Source organism: Peromyscus maniculatus, chromosome 7, assembly GCF_049852395.1.
Source record: "Peromyscus maniculatus bairdii isolate BWxNUB_F1_BW_parent chromosome 7, HU_Pman_BW_mat_3.1, whole genome shotgun sequence".
NCBI classification, from domain to species: Eukaryota; Metazoa; Chordata; class Mammalia; order Rodentia; family Cricetidae; genus Peromyscus; species Peromyscus maniculatus.
Window position 1 is genome coordinate 71,324,616 of NC_134858.1, and position 18,736 is coordinate 71,343,351.

General features: G+C 39.9%; 1 protein-coding gene across 1 annotated transcript in view; it reads right to left on the reverse strand.

Annotated features, from left to right (window-relative positions):
* Positions 1-18,736, reverse strand: part of Unc13c (unc-13 homolog C) — a 447,691-nt gene that overhangs the window by 240,868 nt on the left and 188,087 nt on the right. The window contains exons 8-9 of the mRNA XM_076576687.1: positions 17,233-17,460; positions 15,018-15,159 (exon numbers count right to left, since the gene is read on the reverse strand). Coding sequence (XP_076432802.1) covers positions 15,018-15,159; positions 17,233-17,460 — 370 coding nt within the window. The remainder of the gene's footprint in view (positions 1-15,017; positions 15,160-17,232; positions 17,461-18,736) is intronic.

Below are 18,736 nucleotides of genomic sequence, written 5' to 3' on the forward strand. Positions count from 1 at the left end.
ATGAAAATTCTCAGGGGGTTTCTAGCCCCTCACTGGGCAGTGTTACTGGTACTTATAATAAAAGTGATTGACTTTTTCCAAACATTGCTGCTGAAACAGACTAATGATTTAACCACCACCCTTAGAAAGAATTTAGACATGTAAAATTGTTAGTAAGGTGTTTTTGTTCATGGCTTTGAGATAGAATATCTTGGGGAACAATTTAAAGTTTAGAAAGGCACATAGTTGAGTGAGGGACTTGCTGAGGTCAGGGAACAAGAACGAAGACAGCTGGCTATTGCTGGTTGACGCGCCTTTCTTGCTAGGATGGATTAGTGATCAAGGGTGATGATTAATTACTTTTACCCATTTCTGCCCTCAGCTTCTAGATATAAAAAAAAAAACTGTTGATAAATGGGTATGCACCCTGAGGATTTAAAGTAGAGATGACTGATTGTTTTTCATATATAAAAGTTTAGATTTGTGATTTTTTTAAAAATATTTTTTATAAGATTACCTTTTGAGATAAATAATAAAGTGATTGATCTGGTCTCTGTAACGACAAAATGCAGCCTGCCAGCAAAAAAAAAAAAAAACTGGCTGAGAAAAATACTCTGTTAATCTATAACAAGTTGCTGAGGTATGAATGGATATGGGTTCTTGGGACAACTTGTTTTTCACCTGTAATACATAAAATGTTTAATCATGTAAGGGATATGGAAAACATGTTGTTTTCTTTTACTTGTATTCATTATAATCATTAATTTAGAAATTGGAATATAACCACATGGTAATTTTCATATTACTTGAAAGATTTTGCTGGGGTATATAAACTGTAAGGGAAAAAATAAAGACATGAGAGAAGGAAAATACCAGGAAAGATATACAAGGAAAGTTAGAAGGAAAAAATTAAGAATAGACAATAGGAAAACACCAGGGTAGAAGAACAGAACAAAAAAGGATAGAATAGAACAAGCAACAGAAAGAATAATAAAATGAAAAACTAGCTTTGACCTTCAGAAAAGTCCTCATGTGTCTGTTTTTCTCTCCAGTAGTTCACCTGCTCTGTACTGCATCTCCTCTTCAGTTTCTCTAACCTGTTGAAAGCTCACCGTTCATCAGCACTCTAGGTGAGATCCTGACATGTTGGATCTCTCTGTCTCTGTCTCTGTCTCTGTCTCTGTCTCTGTCTCTGTCTCTGTCTCTGTCTCTGTCTCTGTCTCTCTCTCTCTCTCTCTCTCTCTCTCTCTCTCTCTCTCCCCTCCCCCAGAGAGTCAAATTTTGCCCTCTTCTCTGGCCCCATAAAATAAAGCTTTACTCCCTCAGATAGAAAAGTCAAGTTAAGTGATTAATTCATCGAGTCCATGGATCTCCCTGATTCCCTGAGCTGCTGAAGCCTGGTCCTTATAGCAGCAGTCATGGCCTCTGTGTTACCAAGATTAAAAAGGATATTCTATTACTTTATGAGATTTTCTCAGCGTATCTTTCTGCATAGTGGAGTCGTATCCAACAATAACTGTCTGATGCCAGTGAGGGCCTTGGCCAGCACCCTGAAATACAGCTATGCCAGTTTCTCCCAGAATTAGCACTGTTTTATTCTTACTGTGCCTTCAGTATTATTCTAGGTTCTGTGGGGAAAGGGTGCACAAGCATTGCTCAGATCTCTTCAGATGGAAGCCCAGGGGATTTCTTCCTTCCACATTTGTGCTTTAGCCAAGTCCAAGTAAGTTTTTCTTCTGTACTGCTCCCCCCTTCTAGTTCTGGTCAAGAGCATGGAAGTTCATTGAACACGTGGAGAAGAAAACAGCAAGCTCTTGCAAAGACTTGACTGTCTTCAGGCAAGACAATGTTCTGGAGATTTGAATTAAAGATGGACATCCAAGCTCACCAAAATTACTTTTGTGTAGCGATCATAGAGAAGGAAGATAGAGATTTGGAAGTTTTAGGACATGCCACTAAAAGAACTATAAACTGAGGCTGAAGTAATAAGGCAAATTAATGAGGAAGATGCTGTCACTGGTGGGAGACCACCATTGGAAAACTCCGTTTGAAGATAACTATGAAGTCCTAGACTTACTTTGTATCCACTTTTATGTATGAAGGTCTCGGTTCCAAATGACCTCAACTGTTCACCATGAAAACAATACTAACACATGTGAAAACATGGCACTCATAATGATCTATAAAAATCACTAAAATACCGTAAGAGTAATGGGAAAATGGTATACACATGTGTATGCACCCAACAAAGCACTCATTTAATCTTCAGAGTTTTCACGCTCCATCTGCAAGCTGTAAACAGGCTGCAATAATATTACATTCCTTTTAGGAATACATGCTGAGAATTAGAAGCCCAAGGCTGGGGTCCTCTCTTTTCATGTGTACCTTCAGGAAAATGAATATCTTTTAATCTGTTGTAAATGGGATAAATAAAACCATGACACGAGGATTCCTCTGGTCATCAAAAGAGTGTAGATATGAAGCAGATTTCTGGGGACCATCAACAGTCAAGAGTAAAACATGAGGGTGATGATGTCACTGTGGGCTTTAGTTTTGCCTCCTTTTTGGTTTCCTGAGTTTTACAAATTTCATTGAGTATCTCATTATTAGCTTTTGTGTACTTTATCATCTCCTTAGCCATCACATTTTGCTTTCTCATTTTCTCAATTATTTTATATATCATATGTTTAAAAATATCACAATCTAAAATATACCTTTTCTTGCACAGTTTAGGACTCTTATAATAATATATTTCTAGCTCTGTTGTTGAGAATACTGTGCAAGTGTCATGACACATTTTAATAATTAGATGTGATATGAATCTGTGAGTAATTTCTTTATTTAAAGATTTAGCATATTTTGGAAATTATATCTGGGGTGTGTGTGTGTGTGTGTGTGTGTGTGTGTGTGTGTGTGTGTGTGCGTGCGCACGCACGCGCGCATGTGTGGTGTGAAGATGTGATTTTGCCAAGGTGCCTTCTGATTGGTTTAATAAAGAAGCTGACTGGCTGGTAGCTAGGCAGGAGGTATAGGTGGGACAGCAAGGCACAGAAGACATTGGCAAGAAGAGGGGCAGAATCTCGGGAGTCGTGAAGAGAGACAGAGAGAAATAAGATGTACATGCCGTGTTAAAAGAAGGTACTGCCATGTGGCAGAGGGTAGACAAGAAATATGGGTTAATTTAAAATACAGGAGTTAGCTAGTAATGAGCTTGAGCAATTGGCTGAGCATTTATAATTAATATTAAGTCTCTGTGAGTTTAGTGGGGAACCAGCGGTCCTGACAAAAAAACTCCTCCTACAGTACTGTGTGAGTGCCAGGGTATGAATGTGGAGGTCAGAGGAAAATTTGCCAGATTCGGTTCTCACCTTCTACCATGTCTCCTGGGGATTGAACTCAGATAATTAGGCTTGGTGGCAAGTGCCTTTACCCACAGAGTCAGCTAAACAGCCCATGTTTTGTATTATAAAAAAATAAATCTAGTGGTGGTACACATCTTTAATCCCAGCACTTGGGTGGCAGAGGTAGGCAGATCTCTGTGAGTTCAAGGCCAGCCAGGTCTATAAATTGAGTTCCAAGGCATCTAGGACTGTTACACAGAGAAACCCTGTCTCAAAAAAAAATTTAAATGACCTCCTAATGGTCTGTTATATTTGCTACTGTAATTATTATGTCCAGTAATGTCATTTATTTTTCATGCCCTTCTAGACATCTATGTTTTTATTTGGTATTATTTATCTTTTTTCCAATATTTTCCCTTTTTGATATTATAATGTAACTACATTATTTCCCCTTTGTGTTTCCTCCCTCCAAATCCTCCCATATTCCCCTCCTTAATATTCAAGTTTATGGCCTCTTTTTTCATTAATTTTTGTTATGTGTATATATGTTATAGATATATATCCCTAATTATAAACTGTTCAGCCTGTATAATGTCATATGTATGTTCCAGGGCTGGTCATTTGGACTTAGATAACCAGCCATGTGCCCTCAAGCTTCTTCTTTTTTTTTTTTTTTTTTTCTGGAGCACTTTCTTTAACAAGTCTTGCAAGGAAGGAAATTTCTGTGTATCTGGAAAAGCCTTCATTGTTGTGGAATATAACTTTAAGTATGTAAAGTGTTACATTTGTTTATGCTGCATTTGTTTAATGATGTAAAGATGTGTTACATTTGTTCATGATGCATTTGTTTAATTATGTAAAGATGTGTGGCTGTTTCACCTTGCCTGCCTAAGGCACCTGATTGGTTTAATAAAAAACTGAACAGCCAATAGTTAGGCAGGAGAGGGATAGGTAGGGCTGGCAGGCAGAGAGAATAAGTAGGGGGAAGAGAGAGAGAGAGAGAGAGAGAGAGAGAGAGAGAGAGAGAGAGAGAGAGAGAGAGAGAGATATGAGAGAATGAGGGAGAAAGAGAGACTCCAGCCAGGTAGCCACCAGCCGGCTAGATACAGAGTAGGACATACAGAATGAAAAACAGTCAAAAGTCCAAAGTAAAATATAGATGAAGAGAAACAGGTTAATTTGAGTTATAGGAGCTAGCAAGAAACGAGCCTAAGCTAAGGCTGAACATTCATAACTAATAATAAGTCTCTGTATCATGATTTGGGAGCTGGTTGGTGGCCCAAAAGAAAGCCTGCTACACTTCATTTTGTATTTGATTTTTCTGTTTTTGGAAGACAGTTTCTCTGGACATAGCACTGAAGTGGACATACCTCCTTCTGTAACCTGAAGGACCACTCCACCCTGTTGCTTACTTGGTATCTCACAGGACACTGCTGCTGTCAGCCGGTTTTCTTCTCTGTATGCGATGTAGACATCTTCCTGGCTATTAGCAAGGCTCTCCCAACATTGGTTTTTAGCAATTATGTGCTTTGGTACAGCTTTTCCATGCTTGTTATGCTTGGCTTTACATTTTTAATTTTGATCAGATTTGGGAAAGAACGACCCTTTACTTTCTCAAACATTTTTTACCAGTGTTTTCGCTCCCCTGTCTTTTGTGGATTCTCATCAGATGTTGCTGTAGTGAAGCATGTTTTAGGTTTTTTTTCTTACTCGTTAATATTTCTTCAATGGGCTCCTTGCAGACTTGGAGCCCACTTTATCTAGTTCTCAAATATTATTTTGCTTTAAGCACCCTTTATATTTAGAACCAAATACATATTATATTGCCACCCCCAGCCACAGTGACCTCATCAGGCAGAGATGACAGGCAAAAACCTTGCATGCTGAGGGGAAGGGGGCACTAAGTTCCCCTCTAGCTGTAGGCTAATTGGTAGTTGCTGGGAGAGGGAGAGTCACTTTTCTTTAAGGGTGTGGCCTCTGGTAGGTTGACCATCCTGCATTGGAAGGCCCTCTACCTGAGTATATAGGTAGAACCTCCTGTGTTTCATTCCCTAACTTCCTCTGACTGGCTGTTGGCATCAACCTCTGCATCATCTGTGTCCCAACTAGATGAAGGTCCAGGAAGGAAGCACTTGTTTTTCCTACTTCACTCCACATCTGTAGCACCTCAGACAATGCCGCCCACAGATAGTTCAACAAATAATTTCCCTCTAGAGTAATGGAGCTGGTACTTGTGTGTTGGGGAGTATGTCTTGGAATCTGGATTTCCCATTACCTGGAGGTGAATCAATGGGGATGCTCAGACTCCCAGTTTCTCTAGGAAAGCATCAGGATGCTGAATTTCCTTCTCTACTTTCAAGTAATAGACCACCACGAAATGAAGGAAAGAGAGAAAGAGACTGGTAGTGTGGCACTTGGGTTTAAAAAGTGCTGTGTGCTCTCTCAGGCTGATTGAGGGCCCTTCCTAGATGCATTGCATTTGGGGAAACTTGTTTTAATCCACAAATGAGTGATTAACAGAACCTCACAGCTCCAGACTCTTCCTTCTGCACACAAAACACACAATACAAGGAATCTTCTAATCCCATCTCACAGAGTCATTCTGTCCAGAGTGAGGGCCTTTCCCTTCTGATAAGAAGGCTTCCTGTAGTAAAATTCCCACCACCCTATGAATTCCTGTTTTCAACTCTATTACTTAACAAGTATTTGAATCATTTTTCAGAATTCTGCTGGATTTCATGTAGTTCAGGCTAGCCTCAAACTCATTATGGAGATGAAACTGGCTTTGAACTCCTGATCCTCCTGCCTCTTCATTACAGTTGCCAGGATCCATGAGTCACTACACTGGCTTCATTTTCAGTCTGGAACTAAGCAGAGCTCATGACCTCTGTGGTCTCTGCCTACAGAACACCACAGGGAGGTGTTTGGGGCTGCATTTCCTTTTAATTACATGGTTTGTTGTTTATTAATTCTCTTTAGGTTCTCAAGTTTGTATTTCATGAAACACAGTCCAGTTTCTATACCCCTTCCTGTCTTTATAAAACTCATAGGTTCTAGTGCAAAATAATGCCAAAATAACCCCTGTTTTTTGTCTCTACTGGGTATAGACTGGTAACAAAGGGCTCAATCTCATTTGTAAATGAAAGACAATGCTGTTTGCTGTATCTCCCTTTTGGAACATTCACAATGTAGTCTGTGATTAGTAAAAACAGACAACAAAAAATTTAAGCTCCTGAAGGGTAACTAGACTCCCTTCTGCTTTCAGCAATCATAGAAGCATCTTCTGTGACAAATGACATGCCAATGCAGATACCACATGGCAAGCTAGCTCAGGAAGCTAAGGAAATGCTGCCTTTCCCTTCCAGACATACAAGGGACTGTGTGAGTGATCAGGCAATAAATCAAACCTTGATTGCTTCCCGCCTGTCACTTTAAAATATTAATCTGCTGCGGTATGGAGATATTTTTATTTAATTGTAGTGTTAAATAAATCATCTTGTATAGAGCATAGTTTATGTTTAATTCACGCTCCTCCCTGGCTGAGCTGCACATGGCTTGGTGAGAGCCAGGTGCTTGTGGCTCTCTGTCTGCTACCACACTTGGGTGTCTGGGGATTGGTGTAGTTGACAGACACTTCAAAGGGGTCAAGGCAATCACCTCTCTGAACAACACTGTTACATGTTCAGGGTGCTCTTGGGTTCCAGTGCCTCCTCCGGTAGCACTGAGTTGAAGTGGAGAATAATGTTTATGTACGGATGTACAAGAAGTGGTTTGAACGTGGAGTGTCCCCCACAGGCTTCTGCTTTTGAACAATTGGTCCTGAGCTGGTGTCACTGTTGGCAAAGGCTGTGGAATCTTCTGGAAGTGTAGCCTCACTGGAGTAGGTTCTTGGAAGTAAGCCCTCAAGCTTTATAACTTACCCTGCTTCCTGTGTGTGTTTGGCTCTTAACTGTGGCTACAACAGTCCCACTACCATAGCTTCCTGTCAGGATGAATTCTACTCCCAAACTATAAGCTAAACTAAACCACTCATCCATTCAGTTGCTTCTTGCCAGGGCTTTGGGTCCCAGCACCAATAAGAAAAATACATAGAACAATAGGTCATGATTTAAAGAGTTTAAGGAGTTCTTTAGGCATCAAGAAGGATGTTAGATCCAGAATAGTTCTAGAAGTTGTATTTATAATATTGTAGAGCAGATATTGTTTTACAAAAGGTGAAATCTCTCCCTAAACTAATACTTTTTTTTGAGACAGGGTATCTCTGTGTAGCTTTGTGCCTTTCCTGGAACTTGCCTTGTAGACCAGGCTGGCTTCGAACTCACAGAGATCAGCCTGGCTCTGCCTCCTGAATGCTGGGATTAAAGGCATGTGTCACCACTACCTGGCCTAAACCAATACTTTTAATGGCACCTAGAACAGTGTTTTGTACAGAAGGGGCACTCAGGGGAAGTAGATGGGGTTTAACTGATTCCCATGAAGAGAGTAGAGCTGGCTTTTCAGTGAACTGTGTGAGCAGAATGTCTGAAGCACAAACCATTTCTGTTCAGCACCCCAGTAATGGAATGCTCTTTGCCTGCCTATGACAGGCATTGTGCTGATGAGGCTTCCTGTTGACACAGTTCCTTATTATGGAACAACATGACACAGAGCATCCCTACTACAATCTTATGACTGCTTCCCTCCTAGGAAGAATCCAATACAGAATTTTGTCTCTGTTTCAGAAACTTGAAAAAAAAAAAAAAAGAAAGAAAGAAACACAAACACCAAACAAACAAGAGAAAATGAGGCATGAAGGATAGACTAGAGAATCCTCTGGAAACATTCTACTAACATACATACACATGAGACACAAGTTTCTTAGCTCTCACATTTATCATCAAATGGACACATCTCAGCATTGCTTACTCTCTGTATCCTGATGGGAGGAACTTCCTCCTCTCCATTTTTGGGAATAGTTTATAGGCACAAAAGATACCATTATCTGTAGCATGGGGAACTGGAATCAAATGCCACAATTAATCATAAAGTGACCACCCAAATGTTTATCAAAGAGCCAAGATCGAGAACACCTTGATTGTATAAGACATTTTTTACCTCCAAAGGACTATAATTTGCATTTTTACAACTAGTCCTTCTGTGGTCTTTTGGAAATGAGAGGTGTGTGAACAGCCCCTCATTCTCTGAGCTTCTGCAAGGGCTTCAAGAGTTGTGCCTCTCTTCTCTGCAGCACACTCAAAAAAATGGCCCATTCGGAAGCCACATGCCATTCACGTATTCTTTAAAATCAATTTTTAAGTTAGCATACAAAAGAATGCGTTTCTGTATGGCATTCTCACATGTACTGTGTTGTGTGTGTGCCCCTTTGTGCCTCTTGCTGGCCCGTTCCTTCCCCTACAGCATCCCTCTCTGCCTTCCTATCACACATGCTCCAGTGTGCTCTTTTCTTTGTCTCCTTCTCTACTCCTCTCCTGCAATATCATCTCTCCATTTTCTGTTTCTGGTTTCATGAACTTACACACATCCTCGCTCTTTGTCTTAAAAATTAAAAATTTTCAATTTAAGCTGTGTAAGAAAAGATAAAAACTAAAATTGAAATGTCTTATCATAAAAATCTCCCGAGGGCATCAAAGTGCCTTTAACAGAGGGACAATTAAACTCTATAACCAAATCCTAAAGTTGAACAATGATTTCATTTCATTTTTACAAGGTTTGCGTTGGCTTGCCTCCTTCAGGGTAACAGCCCTTTCTAGAGTGAAGAGTCTGGCTGTAGGAAAAGGCACATCTGGTCGCCATCACTTATGTCTTGTATTTGGCTTCACAACAGGGGGGCTGCTCTTTAGAACTGGCTCTTACACAGTCCATCTGAACTTCAATTTTCTTATCAACTAAATGAAAGTGACGGACCTAACAACCTTTCAGGTCCTCTGCCCAGCCTCTGCCCTCGTGTGATGTTAGCAGTGTTACAGCTCCACATCCTCTGGTCCGCATTTGCCCTTACTATTCAGGTAGAAACACTTTCCACATGAGAGCATCACCACTGTGTCACCATAATCCCCAGAATCTGGATACACAGTTCTGGGTGCTTACTCCATGCTTTCTAGATTGTCTGGGATTTACATTATTCTTAGCTAGTGTGAACACTGGCCACTATTGTAGTTAGACCTTCTGTATGGTCCTAACATTGTTGGGGGCACTTTTTCTACATACACTCACTTATCATTACTCAGCTGATTTCTCATGGGTAATCTTTATATGATTACATATGACAATAAATGTTTGGATGGATTCTTTATTTCTCAGACTGCTTCTGACCACCCATATATCAAATACCTTAGAAGTGTTTTTTGTTTGTTTGTTTTTGCCTGGCATACACTGCATTGACTCTTAATACTGTTTTTATTTATCATTTAAATTCAGGTTCTCAGACTTTCATCCTAGTCAACACTGATTAACAAGGATATTATCCTACATACAAAACCAAAAAGTCTGCAAGACATACAAACATATGGAATGTAGTCAATGAACTGACCCCTGAAAGATCAAAACCCAAGTGAGCCCCATGATTCCTTCAGCTTTTTGTCTTAGGAGACTGTCCCAGCCACTGTTCAAGAATTGGAGAGTCACTTTGGCTCTCTGAGCTGAAAAGACAAAGCTCAAATTCAGGGAAGAAGAAGGCAGCTGGAGGTCACAGGTCACGGTATTGACGAGAGCGGAACTGAAGGAGGATTCCAGTGGTCTGCTGAGGATTCCTTGTGAGAAGTCAACTGACTTATGAGGAGGGCATATTTGTGATGACATCACAAGGACTGCTTAGGAAGAGCAAATGGATAAGATGCAGCAGAGGCCAGCACCCACCCACATCCAGGCAAGGAGTAATTTTCCACGAAGCTGACGAGAAAACCTCAGAATTCAAGAGTCAGGAAGCAGAGTGCACTTAAGACTCTGGCCTGCTTAGAGAACAGCATGATTATCCTAAAGCCCTATTTCAGTTTTATGTAGTAGATTTTAAAGCAAGATTCAAAGAAATGAGACGTCTCTATATAACTGATTTCTGGGACAAAGAGTAAGAGTATTTACAGAATGTCAAAATACCCAGCAGCCAACAGAGTGATATTTGCAATGTTGTCCAAGATACAATATAGACTTAAAGGTGTGCAAACAGAAAAATCTGCTGCAGATTGAGAAAACCTTGAAGACATAGCTAAGTAAGCTGTGGACAGAAATTCTCAGATTGGTAGTCAAAGGCATCAAACATTTACTGTAGGTATTGCATAGGCTCAAAAAGTTAACAGACTTGTAGGACCAATGGAAAAAAATTCAGCAAGGCAGTAGAATTCAGAAGCAACACATAAAAATCAGTTACTTTACCCACAAACTCCTTGAAGAAGAAAGCAAGAAAAGAATGCCACTGAGTGTGATCCTGAAGAAAAACAAACAAATTAGGAAGAAACCCCACCAAGGTGGTAAAAAAGGCAGGCCTTCAGCTTGGGACTGGAAAATAATGCAGAAGTGGAAGAAAACTCTGGAAGAGGTAATGAATGAATAGTGTGAAGCTGGCCACACAGCCAAAACAACCAATTCCATGTAGTCCCATTAAAATACCAGGGATGCCCTTCACAGCCTTGTGAACCAAGGGATGCAGCAGGCTTACTTAAGGGAGCATGGATGATGCAAAGCGAGCTGTATCTTTCAAAAGCTCTCTTTACCCTAGATGACCACTCACAAAAGCTAGTCAACTCGAGCCTCCCATCACAACCAGCCTTTTACTTCCTGTTTCCTCCTGGGCCCTACCCCAGACTATCTGCAGCTGGGGCAGGATTACCTGCAGCTGCGATAATGGGAAGAAGCAGGGAGGAGGTAGGAGTTGGAATCTCAAGGGAGGGTCTGATGGCCTCACCCATTCTTCCAGAGGAGAATTCTCATAGGCTGGATCTCAGGAGGGTCTTGTGCACTTAGTCAAGGCTGTTCAGATGAAAAGTTAGGAAGAGCAACATCATGCCCAGTGGTCACAGTTCCATGACACCATAGTACCCAAAGATGACGTTGTATAAAAACAGAAGTGACCACTGGAATAGAGTAGGATAGGGCAGGATACAACAGAATAGAGGACCCAGAAATAAACACAGACACCTTAAACCTAAATGGTTCCCAACAAAGGGACCGGAACACACATTAGGTAAAAGTAACCTTTTCAAGAAGTGGTGATGGTAAAACTGGATAGTTACATGTAGAAGACTGAAACTTGATCAATAGCACTCACCTCATATGTACATAAACTATTTTGGTATTTAAATTCAAAACTACTAGAGCAGTGGTTCACAACTTTCCTAATGGTGCAACCCATTAATACAGTTCCTCATATTGTAGTGATCCCCAACCATAAAATTCTTTCCATTGCTATTTCATAACTGTAATTTTGCTACTGTTATGAACCATAATGTAAATATTTTTTGGAGATAGAGGTTTTCCAAAGGGGTTGCAACCCATAGGTTGGGAACTACTGTACTAGAGGAAAACACGGTGGGCATTAGACTAGGCAGAGATTTATAGGATAGGACCCCAATAGCTCAGGAAATAAGGCAAGAATTGACATGTGATGTTACATTACATTAAAAATAATCTGCACAGTGGGGATAAAGAGATGACTCCGTAGTTAAAAGCACTGGTTTGTCCTACAGAAGACCCAGGTCAGTTTCCAGCACCCATATGGTGGCTCACAATCATCTATAACTTCAATTTCAGAAGCCCTCTTCTGGCTTCTGCAGGCACCAGACACACACACGTTGCACATACATACATGCAGTTACTCATACACATATACAACATAAAAAACAAAATATTCTGCACAGCAAAGGAAATTAAATTGAATTGAGTCAGAGCATCAAAAAAAAAATCAAGAGAATTCAGGTGTGTGTTAATGGAGTTCCTGTAATTGGGGTGAGAAGCAGAGATAATATTTACAAATATAATGACCAGGATTTTTTTCCATATATGACAATAATTCAGATCTGCAGTCTCAAGCAGCTCAACAAATCCCAAGCAGCAGAAACACAAGGAAAGGGACACTATACCACATCATAATGACATTATGCAAATGAGCAGAGAAAATAAAATATCGGAAGCTGCAGGAAGGGGGAAGGCATATGTGCCTTATAAATATGAGGGCCACCGTAGGCCTCCTGCAGTGAGCCATGGGAACACAGACTCAATGGAATATATCTTGAAAATAATTTTACAACATGATAATCTAACCCATGTGGATTTGTCAATATAGGAAAAAGACAGCACAGAAAAAAAAAAAAAAGAACAGAGTACAATTTAACGTATGCTTTCTCATCAAAACTCTCTGCACATAGAGAATGTAGTGGAAGATGTTTTTCCTAAGTGAAGAAATAGCAGGTTCAATAAAGCCACTGCTAGGACTTGAATTAGCAAAGGCAAGAATGCTTCCTGGTAAGGTAGGAACGAGCCTGAGATATTTGCTGTGTCATTTCCATTGGATTTAATATGAGAAGCTCATACAGGGCTATTAAGCAATGAAAATTCTATCTGGAGCTGACTCTTTCATGGTTTTATTTTGTAAAGAAAATGATAAACTGATTATGAAATTCAGATGGAAATAATGGAGCAGTCTTAATATCAACACAACTTTGAAAAAAAAAAGGATGAACACCACACAGCTAATGCTTTCTTAATTCGAGACTTCTTAATAAGGGTTTGGTCTATCAACACTCCATAGTCCTGAGCACAAAAAGACAAACAGAACAGAGAGTCCTGAAGTACAGCCACCCACACAGGCAGAGCTGAATTCCATGAAAAGGTAAGAAGCGATTTAGCTGAGAACAAACAATGCTATCACAATGACAAACACTCAAATATTCATAGATATAACTTACACCATACTAAATTTTACTTAAACATGCATCAAGGTCTAAATGTAAAGCTATAAAGCACATGGCGCTAAAATAAAATACAAAACTCTGTGAAAATGCCAAAATGTTTGAATAGGCACTTAATTGAAGAAGAGACACTGCATATAAGCTCAGCCATGTTTACAATTCTGAGTCGTTCGAGATATACAAGATAGAGCCTATATAAGATGCCACTGTATACAAGGCAGAACACTAAGATCTAAAAGACTGAAGACTTAGCCTTAACAAGGACTAGAAAATTGGGTTAGACCCAGGATGACCGTACATTTATGAGATAAATATGAGATGGTACTGAAATATTACACAGCAATAAAAAGTTAAGAGCTAGTGGTGCATTCTAAAACTCAAAATGCGTATACAAAGCAAATGGAACCCTATGGGAGAAGGGTGCATACCTCATGATTCTACCTACAAAAAAAAAGTAGAAAATGAGAAACATGAAGTATTCTGCATCAGCACCCAGATTGGCTTCTGCTCAGCACAAGGAAAGTCAGGGGGAGAGCCATCTGGGGGGCATGACAAGTGTTTTAGGAGTAAGAGACAAGCTTGTCACCTTGTCTGAGGTGACGATTTCACAGAAGCAGGCACATAACAAACCTTAACTATTACCCTGGTGAAGATTCAGTCTGTCAATGATGCCTCAGTCAAGGTATTTTTAAAGTTTTGTTTGTACATCTCCCACCAAGGGGCTGAAGGCTGTAGCTGCACCCTCTGCAGGATGCTGTGGCAGTCCACCCTCCTCAGTCCTAAATTCTTTGCTCTTTTTAACGGCTGCTTTCCATCTCTCTCCCCCATTGCCCTTAACCAACTTTATTCATTTACTTGACTCCAGTAGAATCTCAATTTGTAACAACCCATTGATTTCTTGTCTTCTGTTTAAAAAGAGTTAGCGATTAGCCTGCCCATCCCTCTGAAAGGAGACACCATCCAAATCTCATCACTCATTCCATAGTTATTCAATCCCAAATGATTCTCTAAATCAATTTCTTAACACTTTCTCATTGGTCCATATTCAAGCAAAGGACAACAGAAAACCCACACCTCACTTGTTAAACACTTAAACTGATCCAAGATTGCTTACTTAGCATGTAAAGGAGATGCAACAGACTTAGACCCCTTAGTGGCTTTGTACCAGATAATAACTAGAAATCCCCCCCTCAAGAGTTATAGAAAGAAAAGAAAAGAAAAAATCCTGGACAAAAGAAAAATGATTTCTTGCTGCTAGGTGCAAGATGTTAAGAGTTTATGAATAAATGTCCTCATAGACCATGAAAAGTCATAAAGTTATCATCAGCCACTTCCTCTGAGTGGTCTAGTCTCATTTCCACCAGGATGGATGGATCAGGTGGTGCCCCAAATATCTCTTCTGTCATTAGTCACAAATCTTTGGATGCAGTACAGGGCTTGTGCAGCTCATGGATTCCTAGCTCTGAGGAGTCTCATCCCAAGTCACAGACTACACAGCAAACCATGTCCGACCTTCCTCCAATGCTGCTCCAACTGCATACCTTTGTGTACACAACTTCGTGTACTTCACAAGAGCAAATAAAACATTTTTTCCCCACTGTAGGATTCCCTGAGTTCTGTCTAGTGTTTGGCTGTGAGCAAAATGTTTTATAATATTAAGTTAAAATTCTAGTTTCCCTTTTCAACATTTCTGCACATGACTAAAACACAGTGTTGACTTCTTTAGTCCTCATGAGTCCGTCATAAAGTCATTCTCAGACACCCTCGTCCCTGAGATCACTTGAGAGCCTATACTTACAAGTAAAACCGCTCATCCCACACCGGATTCAAATTTCCAAAGATGGTTTTCGTTCTTCTTTTATTTTTGCCAACTTGAACTGTCACATAAGGGTCACTGGATCCTGTTTTGTCTTTTGCCTGCAAGCCTTGTGCAGAAACCACTGAAATGAACCAGAAATAAAAACTTCAGTATGACGATGCTTCCAGAAACAAAACCATTAGAGAAAATGTTCCCTGTCAATTTGTCCTGGGTGTGCAGATCCATCTTCACCCCTCTGGTCCTCGCAGCCCACTGATCTCCATAAACATCTGTAACAGTGTATGCTCTCTGACTGGACTGTCTTCCCTTGTCCTTTCTCCTGTTGAGCACTACCCACTGTGTCTGTCAGTTTTTCCTTTCCTTTGTCTGTCTGTTGATGGATATTAGATGCTGGGAACTGTGCTGCAGGGAGCAGAGGAGTAAGGCTATTTCCTTAAGATAGTGGTTTCACCTCTTTGGGGTACATCTCCTCCATCATGAGGCTATTGCAGCATGTGGAAATTCCATTTTGAATTTTTTATAGGATTTTTCTTATTGCTCTGCACAATAATGGTATTAATTTATAAACACCCCCTCTCCACTCTACAGAGCTCCTTTCCCTCCACATTCTGACCCACACTTATTTTTGTATGTTTGGATGATAAACATACTAACACGTGTGAGGAAGCAGCTCACTGTGTTTGAGATCAGAACTTCCCCGATAATCAGTGGTATTGAACATTTTTTTTCCCATGAACTGTTAGCTAGGTATAAATCTCATTTTGATAAATGTTCAAGTCTTTGGTTAAGTTACTAATAGAAACTCATAGAGAAATACTGTCACTTCCCACAGCATACATGAACTTTGAAGACACTGTGTTAAGTGAAAGGACCTGGTACAAAATGGTGTCATTGCTAAAGTGAGGCTTCAGCTACAGCACTGTGTGCAAGAAGCTGTTGAGGTCCCAGAGAAAGATAACGTGTGTGTGTGTGTGTGTGTGTGTGTGTGTGTGTGTGTGTGTAAATATATGGTTTACTTTAGGATTTGATAGGAGAAACATATTTCAAGAGACATATCACATATCAAGGCATCTACAGAAAATGCCATAACACCACATCCTTAAAACACAGAATGGGTGTCATAAGCTTTCAGGACAAAATGATGATGATGCCACATACTTTGTGAATTAGCTAGCTAGATTTAACCACTCTGAACTGTATTCATATTTCAAAACACCATACTGGACATGACTAGAAACATGGGCTATCTGTAAATTATATATATATATATATATATATATATATATATATATATATATATATATATATATATTTCACTATCTGTAAATAGGATATCTGTAAATTTTTAAAAAATGAAGAAACTATACAGTAAATATTTACATGTATGTATTGGCTCAGGTTACAGGCACTATATGTGAAAAATTGTTCAACCAAATTCAAATGTATGTGATTTTAGAATTTAATGGATTTGGTACGAGTATAGATTAATCTAATAAATTATCTTTATTATATAATAAAATTAAAGTTAAGAAGATTGCTCTGTGTTTCTGGTTCTGCTTATTTTATATATATGGGTATTTTGCCATCATGTATGTATGTATACTACATGTGTGCAGTGCTCATAGAGGTGAGAAAATGCCACCAGATCCCTGGAAATTGAGTTATAGGTGGTTGTGAGGCTCCAGGTAAGTGCTGGGAACTGAACTCAGGTCCTCTGCAAGAGCAACAAGTGTTCTTAAGCACCAATCCATCTCTCCAGCTCCAATGTGTATGTTAATATTATGCAAAGGACCAACTTTAGAGCTTTAATTTAAAGAATTTAAACCATCATTAGCCTTTACTTTGGCAGGGAGTGGGTATGTAGTTAGTTACTAAAATGATTCTCCTTAAAGAAACACATTAACAATGACCCTCAGTGAGGATTATTGACCCTACTGACATTATTCAGTAGTAGGCAATTGAAAAGCTAACTTTTGAAATCTTTAGGGCATTGATGAGTAAAGTAGGAGAATACAGACTGAAATTATGCTAATTATCCTGCATATATTCAAGAAAATTGAAGTAACTGGTAGATTTGTCAATTGGTTGACAAGATTTTTTTTAAAAAATCTATTTTTTTTAACTAATGGTGATCCCTGAGACACATTAAAAAAAACCTCTATATGAAATAAAGCACTTAAGAAATGCATTCTACCTGTAATGGTTATTTTTGCTGACCACTTAGACGTCCCATCCAGCACACTCTGCTTGGCGGCCTTTGTGTACTGCACAAAATCTTCCTTGGAGATCTGGAACATTTCCTGAATGACTTCAAACACCTCTGGCCTGTTTCTCTCCCTGATCTTCATTCTTTCTTTCATGGCTGTGATGATGGTCAGAGTCTTGTCCTCAGCACCGTGCTTCGAGCTCTTCTCCGCAGCTCCTGCAATAGAGAAGCAGAGGCTGTGTGACCGTACGGGAGTCACTCTGCGGTGGTTCAAAGGGAGGGTCAAAGGTTTCGTTTTGAGGAGCTGGGACAGCTTTTCTGTTAAACATCAGGAGAAAGAACCACTACACTGAGAACAATTAGTGCCATTTGTGTTCTTGGCAACCGAGTGAACTTCCCTTACCCATATAACCGCAATACTGGAATAAATAAGGAGCTCTATAAGTGTTTGATCTGCATTAAAAACAACTTTAAAAACAACACGAAGTCAGGTGTGTCACATAACATGTGTATATATATTCAATGACTCTAAACAAAACTGAAAACTAGATTGGATATAAGTGGCACATTTCACTTGGAAATCAGTAATTCAGAGCTCATCCAATTTATTCTAAGAGAGATGCACTATAAGATGAGATGTTGGGTTTTCTTACATTGAAAGAATTCTATTCCACACTTACATGCTGAAACACAGCACAAAATTCACCTGGAGTTCTTCTTTGCAAAGAGCATTTGGAAATGGCTGGTCTGGATGATACAGCCCTTAGCAGGCAGCACACTTAAACCCTCACTAACACAGTCACCGTGTCAGCTGAGTGGAATTCCATTTTCAACCAAACCCTTTTGGATTTACAGCAAACTTTTGTTTTGTGATGGACATCAACTTTCTAGGTTTTCCCCAAATACCATGTCTGTGGCCCTCAACTTCCCCACCCACCGTGGGTATCCTCACTGCTGGGTGTGGCCTCCTGGGATGTGAGTGTGTACATGTGTGCACATGCCTGTGTCATGGCACACCTGGAGATGTCAGAGTCGGGTCCTGGGGGTTGAACTCACACCAGCAATGTTGGTGGAAAAGCGGGTTGATCTGCTCTGCCATCTGGGCCACCAGCCCTCAAGACATATTTAAATGGGAAGATTAAAAAAGAATGAATCCTACTTTAAAGACCATTCTGAACACCCTGCTCATCCGTTCAATCATGTCCTATACCAGCTGCATATTTGTAAATGATGTGCCATTAAGTAATTAAGCATGTTTGTAATTTACCAGTAACAGCTTGACTACACAGGGCATAATTCTTACTTAGTAAAATAGAGCTAGGTTGGACTGGGTGGCTGCGCTACCTAACAGGCATATTTGGTATGGGTAGAAAACACCTGTGATAGTCAAAGTCTCAGGAGGAATTTGCCTAGTGGCCCTTAGACTTAAGACTTTCAAAGGGTTAGAAGCAGCATGAAGATGCTCATTCCCTGTTCTCATACCCCAAAGGGT